Consider the following 9,117-nt stretch of genomic DNA (forward strand, 5'->3'; position numbering starts at 1 on the left):
AAAAAAACATGCAAAAATATAAAGAACCAAGAGAGCTACACCCAAATAGAGGACTTACACGGGTCACGTGACCTTGTTTACTGGACGGCAATAAAACAAAAACGTCCATTTGGCTCCTGTCAGTTGCAAGTCGGATTATACGTTTCCGTTTTGTTTGCCTGTTGAAAATGGTTATTTCGTATTGTTCCGTTGGCTGTACGTAAAGTATAGACAACGAAATGGATCTTCAGTTATATTCCACTGATTTCAAAAGATCCGGAACGTCGCGCAATGTGGATATTATCTATTGCCTATTGGCAGAACTGCTTGGTGTCAAGTCCAGAAGCCATCTTACCTGTGTTTCACTGTTTGCAGATAGCACTTCGTTGACAGTGAGTGATAGTGTGCCGATATCTTTTTTTTTAAATATTCACAAGCTCCCTCATTTCAATGGAAAGCAGATGACAAACTACTGTTATTAGTAGGCCTAGGCGTGGGCCTACTTGCAGTTGCAGACTTGACCTATGTAAGACAATAAAGAATTATTAATCAATTGCTATAAGGTATTGTTTCCCTAATTAGCAGGTAATCTATTACTAAGTGTGAAAGGTTGAATAGATAACTAAAGTTTAACACCAGTGGTCATGCAAAAAATAACCAGAATTCAATTGAATTCGCCATCTATGAATACGCTCGCCACCGCCTCTCTGATCACTCTGGTAGTTTCACAATCCCGTGCGGGGATAGTTATGTGCGAGAGGATTGCAGCTCTACTCCCACCGAGGGTGGTTCACATGACCGCTGATCGGTTACGACCATTCCCCACCATCCAAGTCCATGCTTCTGAAAACAAATAACTGGCTCCCCTTGTGTGACAGCTTGCGTGACTTGATAATACATTCTCAGTATCCATTTATTGATGCTTATCGTAATGACATAGTAACTTGTGATTACTGTGGATTGGTGGAGATAAAGTGTCCATTGTTCTTTAACGAAAGCAACTTCAAGACGACCCTATCAAGAAAAAAAATTGTTTTGGTGGGTTTGGTAGGGAAGGTTTTAGTCAAACGTTGGACACCGATACTACAACCAGATACAGTTGCCAATGAAACTTACCGAGGCGTAATATTTCGACTTTGTGATCTGAAAAGAAATTCTGATGGGTAGCCGGCTAGCCGCAACTTTTTTTAAAGAATATTATGAGATATGACTTAAGAGTCTAAACTTTTATTTGAGAGGGGTGTAACCCAAGATAATTTGCAAATGGTATTCATGGTACCAAATGTATCACACACTTTACAGTAATTATAAATTATATTTTAAAAATAAAGCACATCAAAAATGTATTTTTAAAAAACAATTGGTTTTATCTGCAGATACTAGGTTGATATTGACCATTTCAATGCTAAATTTTCTTTAGTCAAAAGGCACACTTGATTCGCAAAGATTTGAGAATGCGCACAGTACACCAATTTGTCTAATGTTTTGATTCCATAGGCAGGAGGTTGTGGATCGGTGCTGCTCAGGATGGGATATTTTTGCCTCTAAATGCATATTACGTGTTTCACATGAATCCATCGTGCTCAGATTCGACTGTTTTCAAGGTCTGAAGGCTCCAACAGCCTTATTTCATGGGTACACAAGAGAATTTTCATTGTGGCATGCATGAGTCAGTTGGAGTCACTAACCTCAAGATATATATAAGCAAGGATAAGATAACCTGAAAGTAACATTCAACAATTTAGAGTAACAAATGTATCTGCCTCCACAGCCCTTTCAAATGGAAGATATGATGCCTCGGGGGTAATTTATATCAAATATTTTACAGTATTATGGTTCTAGTGAAAAGGGGTGTAGGCGGCTTTTTTTAAATTGTGGTAGGTCTAGTCGAAAGACACATTGAATGTTTATGCTAACAACTGCAAATATTGCAACGCATACAAGTTAACAAAATTTGTTGAAATGGTCCTGCCTTTTGCCTTTCTTCAAAATCCCCCTTTTTCTAAATATTCTCTTCCACTCTGGGGATGGCGAAAATTCAAATATTGATGGGACATATAAGCAGCTGATAATGGGTTATCTTCCCTTTTCCTGAAAATAAATTAAACACTAATCATCATTTGACAGTGCCAAGTTTGTGTATCAGATCAGTAATAAATTACCTGCTAACTAACAAAACAATAAGACAAACAACACCTGATGACCATTAATGAAGATTTCTTTCAATTTAAAACGCAACTATGCCTACCAATGTGGGTAGTTTTTAAGATATAATTTATCTGTGGTTGGGGACAGATCGCAAGGTGCAACATCGTACGATTACCATTCCATGTCAGGATTAGTTAGCCAGTTATTCGTTTTAGAAGCATGGACTTGATGGTGGGGGATGTCGTAATCGACCAGCGATCGTTTGACGAGTTCTGTTCGAAATAACCGTGTTCTTAAAATATATGACGGGGGGGGAGGGGGGGGTTCGCTGTTCCAGCCACCTTCAGCCTGAGATGAATGAGGAGATTGGGAGATTGTTGGTAAAATATTTTGCTTAGGCCTCCGTGTTAATATGTTTGAGCATTGCTATCTTGTATTTCAAATGTTCCGACAACAACAGGACCCGCCAACTGCATTTCGTGTTAAAGTCAAGGTTCGCATGTGACGATTTGCTTTATTTAAACTTAAAGAGTGCACACATCTTTCAGAAAATCATCAAATGGGTCTACAGTACTGAATATCATAAGTTGAAATTGTATTCAAAGCATTCCATTTTAAATGCCAATGCATTAAATTCTATAACCCCTATGTCTACCACCTCTTCAAACAAATCAATTTATTTTATATTTAAGTTTGCCCAAAGCAAAGTCCCGAACCCTAAAATAAAATTGTAAAGATTAAGTATAAGAAAATTACAGACGAGAAGTGGAGCGTCAAGGGTCATATATATGTTTCCTCAATTGATAAGTAGGATAAACTCGAAAACAAAAGCATCCATATGCAAATAAGTGAATATGTACTTTTCCAAGGCTTGCGTGAAAAAAGGATGTGGAAACCCTTCAGTAAAAAGTTCTAAAAATAAATTGTACTCAAGAAGAATACACTATATGACCGGACTCAATCCTACATTCTCCTTTTTGTGTTGAAGGTTTATTTTGAAAATTTTACAGCGTAAAATATTCAGTTTCTAAATAATGTGAAGAAATAATACATCGCCTTCACAATATCTTGCCTAAACAATCAAGCGTTTGGTAGAATGTTTATTCAATCGTTCTTTCTTGATGTGCCATAAAAAGTATTATATAAATGACAAATATTGAAAAAATCACATAAAAGTTAGACGCTCGGTCCCCTCAATCACGCCTTATAAAGACGGCTCATTTGTTATAAATCGTCAGCGTTTACAAACAACACCATTCGAATTAGATGTCGGCGGTGCGTTGTACATGCCTTCACCCCACCAAGCAAAAGTTGTAAGCCCAGCTTGTAGAAATACGTTTGTGTACATGGTGAATTCATTTCCAATCCTGGGTTGATATTGAGCCCATTTCGTGTAGTTTGTAGATGTTCCGATAACGGCACCATTCTGAAAAATAGATCAACGATTAAACTGAAAACAAAACATTTATAGGAAATAAATTTACCCATGGTAAAATGGAAATGGAATAATAGAAAACGGGTTTCAAGAATTTTGATGACTTGTTCGAATAGTCCATACTGCTCACAAACAATGTTTTTCATCAAATCTGCCTCACATTCGGATGATGATACAAGATATGATCTATCGTGAACTTTTAAAGGATAGCCTACAATCTCACATTACCCAAGAACAAAAGATGTCAAACGTTCCATCAAATTTAAGCAGATGAGACCTTATTTTGCTTTGAATGAAGATATAAAACAATTTCTTTTTATATGACCAGGAAAATGTGATCTACTGTAGCCTGGTTTACGAGTTGACTTTGACATTTCGCCTTGTGCGAGCGCGACTAATCCGAGTACGGTATTTTGATATCATCCTATGCATGTGAAGCACATGATGGAACCTATAAAATTCCTTTGTGTAGTGCCTTCGGACTCCGTTGACCCCACTAAAAACCACTGTAATAGAGAATTGATCAAATATCAATAACTGGTAATAGGCTTGCACGTAATTGACAAAAATCAATTCCGTAATTACGGCAAAATCAATTACGTAATGACCCCGTAATTGCGATATTTTTTCACGCATTTAAACCTATCATAACAACCAATTGAATCCACTTCTTTTCCGAATGGGACATTAAAGTTGGGTTTTCATATTCTTGGCAATAATACACGCCGGTGGCAGATGTTAAAGACAAATATCAAGGAGTGAATTCAAATTAATTTTATTCTGATTTATATCGTTTGTGTTAGCTTTGGTTTTCCTTTATCACCTTCGCAAATTGACCGTCCCATTTTTATGCCATCAATTTTATCATTACCGACACTGGTATACGGATATTTATGGAAACGATAGTTTTTTTAAATCGACTTTCGTACTGAATAAAAATTACGGGTTTCCAATTTATTAACCAACGACGAGAGTATTCTCTCGTTTGATTATACTTGCGATTTCCTCGCGACGAAAACTTGTTTTTGCAGCGTTTTCTGCATTATCCGACATTACTGCCTTGTTAGCATTTCATCATAATAATTATTGATGTCGACTTATTGACGATATTCCGATTACCATGCTTCATTTTACATTTAATCATTTCGCGGACTGAATGTTTATAACGTTATTTGCGATAAATTTAGATCAAATATTATTTATTTACGTATAATTTAAATACCGAACTTATATGATATGCCTTCTCCGAAAATACAAAGTTATATCGCAAAACAATGCATTTTGTGACATTTATTTTACACTCACGACATTTATTTGCTAACTCAAGTCGGCGATCCTATCGGCCAAGATTGACACAAGTTTGGTCGAGTGCCGGTGGTATTCAAGTCGACGATAAATCAAAATAAGTTGCCGCATTTGGTAAGACAGTTAATCAAATATGGCCGAAATATTGCGAGGAATTGTGAAAAACATCACGAGCAAGGCCAAGTCCGGACTGATATATAACGATAAAACCGTTAACAGAACATCAAGATTTTGTAATAGAAAATGGATCTCGCACAGAATAAACACACTGGCTCATATTTGATTATATATGATAGCAGTAAAATTTTTAGCGGTCCGTGAGGAATCCGTCGTTTTGTTGTTTCTCTGTCGTCTCAATCGCTTTACCGATGCCGAGAAGACGAAGTTGCGTTGGTTCATTACGTAATCTCTCTTTTGTCGTCTTAAGCGCGACATTAATTATCACGGCGCTGTATTGGCGCGAGTGATCAATCGCTCTTTTCGCTTATTTGGTTCCAGTTCGTCGCGAAAGCTCTTCGTTAAATTTCACAAGATCGTCGTGTTGAAAGGTTATGGGTATTTTCCTGTTTATACCCCAAGTCTGAAATAAAACAGCCAAAAACAGTATGATATTCCATGTTCATATATCAAGTGTTGATATTAACAATAAAGAATGGTTAGGCATTGCTAACCCACACTTGGTGGGGAGTTCCCACTATTTAAACGCGTGACTATAAAATAGAATAAAATAGAAACGGAACATATATACCATAAGTAACGGAAAACTGGAACAAGTAAATAATAAATAAAAGTAAAATGGATACAAATGTTTGATAGACCATGTTTGATAGATTGATCTCCGGCGTTCATTAGTCATTTCACCCGAAGAAGTTGAAACCGGGCGTGTTAGCGTTCATCAGTCTTAACACAATTCTTCCCCCTATCTACGGTTATTATGTACATTGGCCATGGCCATGCTAGATAAGATGCGAGAGATGTTGAAACCAGGTGTGTTGGCGTCAATCGGTCTCAACGCAATTCTATCCCTTATTTACGGTTAAGTTGCGGGAGAAGTTAAAACCAGGTGTGTTGGCGTCAAACGGCCCTACTCAGTTCTTCCCCCTTAAATACGTTAATAATTTACATTGGCCATGCCAGATAAGTTGATAATAGGTTAGTAAATGGCAACTCCGGAACTCTAACTTCTTCTACTTGTTGAGCTTTCATTTTTCGCAATCGACGAAATTGACTGTTTGAAGAAAGCTCGTTTCAATGCAATAATTACGACTTTACGTAATTCGTAACTTCCCTTCCGTAACTCCAAATTATTACGTAATTCCGTAAATCCGTAAATTCCGTGCAAGCCTAACTGGTAATGTACTTACTTTTGTATTGACATTCAAATTTATCCACATTGAAATAACAAACATGTCGAACGGGAATTTAGATCTCATATTTACTAAAATTTTGTTGTATATATTCTCGTTCGCAATTGGTGCAATCGTGGAGTTCGCATTTGCACATATTGCTTCAGCTTGACTGTAATTTACGCTTTGCTCATCATCAAAATAAGTCCAAAAACATAGATTGCGTGAACCAATCCATATTTCACATTGATTACCTTAAGTAAACAACAAAAAATGATTATGTTTGTTACCAACATGATAATAATTTGAAACTGAAGCTAGATTTATCATGCTATTGTATGGAAAGTAGAAATAACTTTTTTGTGAGACTTGCTCCAGACTAAACCATTTCCATTTAGAAAATATTTTAAATTTAAGTTTAGATCTATAAAACAAGAAATTCGTACCAGGAATAGTGGCTGATGACGAGTTTGCGATCGAAGGAACTGATGTCTGGATTGAACTGGTAAATAATGAACTGGAGAAGGCGGTGCTTTTACTCATTTTGTTATTGGTGTTTGTAGTTGTTATTTGCGTGAGTTTATTCAACGGAAGTTCACAAACAACGCCATTGGTATAAGAAGATGGACGTAGAGCTAACATTCCATCTTGCATAAGAATATCGTGGTATTGAAGATTGACAAGTAGACCAACATTTGTTTCGCCTGTTCCTATGCCGCTCGGTTCGCCCGGATACCATTTTATGAATCCGTCATTTGGTGTAGTTACGATGGTGGCCTAGAATAAGATTGGTTGATTCAGGTTTTTCAATATAAAACAAATTTAAAGCTAAATATTTGATTATTCTATCTTTAACTTCACAACTGTCGTAAGTGGTAACGTACGTCTGGATTCAATTCCAATTGTATCCATATAAGAGTGTCATTAAGAGCTAGTGACATAATTTTTGATCGCATGATTTGTATTGTTATATTGTAAACTTCTTCACTTCGCATGATCGCCACGTCTGCATTTCCTCTGTTACACATTTCTGCAGAACGCCCGTAATTTATTTTTCTGTCTTGTTGAACCTCGGTCCAGTAACAAAATTCATTATTGAACGCGAATTCGCATAGGTAATCTGAAAATGGTTGAGAAATATGAGTTTCAGTCGCAGAGAGAGAAAGTTAATTTCAATTTATTTACTAATTTTAAATTTTATTTAATTTAAAAAAACAATTATATAAACCATTATTTGGCGAAGTTTCAACAGTCGTTATGTCGTTGGTAGTCATAATACGCGTTGAAATGTTATCTTGTCTAGTAGTCGCTTCCAGCGTTGTTACCATATAATTTCCATGAAGTTTGCTATATGTTGAATTCATTTTTATAAACGTTATCAATGTGTCATTTTGATACGTTGCAATAGTCGGGGTTGCCAACGGTCGGTCAACGGTGGCAGTAACATTTCGGGCTATGGAAGAAATATGACTTGGTGAAACGACAAGCGTTGTCGGGGCAGCAGTTGTTTTACTGAATTTCTCGGGCTGTGTTGCTGTCTCACCAGCGGAGAATTCAGCTGATATTTTGACGACATCATAAAATGATACTTGCAAAATCGCTGTAAACTTTTCTTCCATCTTAGCTCTCAAATCTGGAAAACAGTTTGAAGTATTAAGCAAATTAAATCAAAGATCCGGTATTTATAACTGATGTTGATGATTGTTTCATTATTATGGAACGTATTACATGGTGGCATATTTCTACGTTTGTTCGTTTTGGTTGTGGAGAGGTTATTTAATGGCCGACAGGTCAAGTACCGCAATAACCCAGCAAAAGCTACTTCCTGGTCACAAAAGTATATTTATTTAGGGTACTTCATAATTTCAACTGAGTTCGTGAAACTACGTTTGATTTTGATGTGCTGGTATATTGGTTCAATAAATATTTTTGTTTTACGAATCAATAAAATATATTAAAACATGTCTCCCCTTTTTCGCTGGTAAACTAAAAATAAAGTAAAATTTAGAATGTTATTGTAAAAAAAATATAGTTGCAAATATAGAAAAAATAAGAGTTATAAAACAGTTCTACGCTTTATTCCAAAATTCGAATTTCTTTTTATAAAATTTTAAACTTTATCAAGTAATACCCTACTAAAAAATTCATATTGGGAAAGGTAAACTTTATAAACAAATGAAGAACCTCGTATATACATATATATATATATATATATATATATATTTATAAACTGCTTATAAACATATCAAAAATTATTCCATGCTTCAAAACAACATGTAAAGACCCATAAAAATCCGGTATAACACCGAATATTGTATTAACCCGATGTTTGAAACCGATCATAAGCAAAACAATTTTGAGCGAGCTAGATGGTGAAGTACAAGTCTGATTTCAGTACAGTTCACTATGCAATCCTAACACATGGAGAATCTTGTCAACTTGCAAAAAAGTCAATGGCTACTCACGGTAATATCGAATTGAAAACTTTGATCTTCACAAATATCCTCCGATGTTGGGAATGTATGGGCTGAAAATAATGGAACTTTCTTTTACGAATGGTCTAATATATTTATATATATATCATTGCAATTTGGAATTCAACTTGCTGTCAGAAATAAAGTGTTAGTCACGTTTAATTTTTTTGTTGAATTAAATAAAGACAAAATGAGAAAAAATTATAAATGTAAACATGTCTGACTGTTAAGGTATATGAAAGTGTTGACTGGAAAAGAGTATGGAACCAAGGAATTTTTTTTTTGTCTAATTAATCCATATAAACACAATGAATGTAACACATTTAATGTTATATTAATTTTATCGAAATATCACAATTTCATTCAGTGTGCCTAAGTGGCGATATTAGATAATGCAAGTGTTTTTCTTCATGAAAGTATAATGTTTTAC

The 9,117-nt window shown here is 35.5% G+C and overlaps 1 protein-coding gene across 1 annotated transcript; it reads right to left on the bottom strand.

Moving 5' to 3' along the window:
- Window positions 1-2,746: 2,746 nt before the first annotated feature.
- LOC120344877 (uncharacterized) lies at window positions 2,747-7,905 on the bottom strand. Its single transcript, XM_039414198.2, has 5 exons — window positions 7,442-7,905; window positions 7,098-7,333; window positions 6,660-6,990; window positions 6,232-6,467; window positions 2,747-3,553 (listed from the first exon to the last, which is right to left on the bottom strand). Exons 1-5 carry the CDS (start codon window positions 7,830-7,832, stop codon window positions 3,362-3,364), a joined length of 1,386 nt encoding a protein of 461 aa, XP_039270132.2. The 5' UTR covers window positions 7,833-7,905; the 3' UTR covers window positions 2,747-3,361.
- Between the last annotated feature and the right edge of the window lie 1,212 nt (window positions 7,906-9,117).

Source organism: Styela clava, chromosome 5 (genome assembly GCF_964204865.1).
Source record: "Styela clava chromosome 5, kaStyClav1.hap1.2, whole genome shotgun sequence".
NCBI classification, from domain to species: Eukaryota; Metazoa; Chordata; class Ascidiacea; order Stolidobranchia; family Styelidae; genus Styela; species Styela clava.

Excerpts from the sequence above, each read along its gene's own strand:
- LOC120344877 (XM_039414198.2), bottom strand. The coding sequence starts at position 7,832 with ATGGAAGAAAAGTTTACAGCGATTTTGCAAGTATCATTTTATGATGTC. Across the intron at positions 7,334-7,441 it reads TGAAACTTCGCCAAATAATG|ATTACCTATGCGAATTCGCG; the intron begins GTTTATATAATT and ends AACCATTTTCAG. Across the intron at positions 6,468-6,659 it reads GTCATCAGCCACTATTCCTG|GTAATCAATGTGAAATATGG; the intron begins GTACGAATTTCT and ends TGTTTACTTAAG.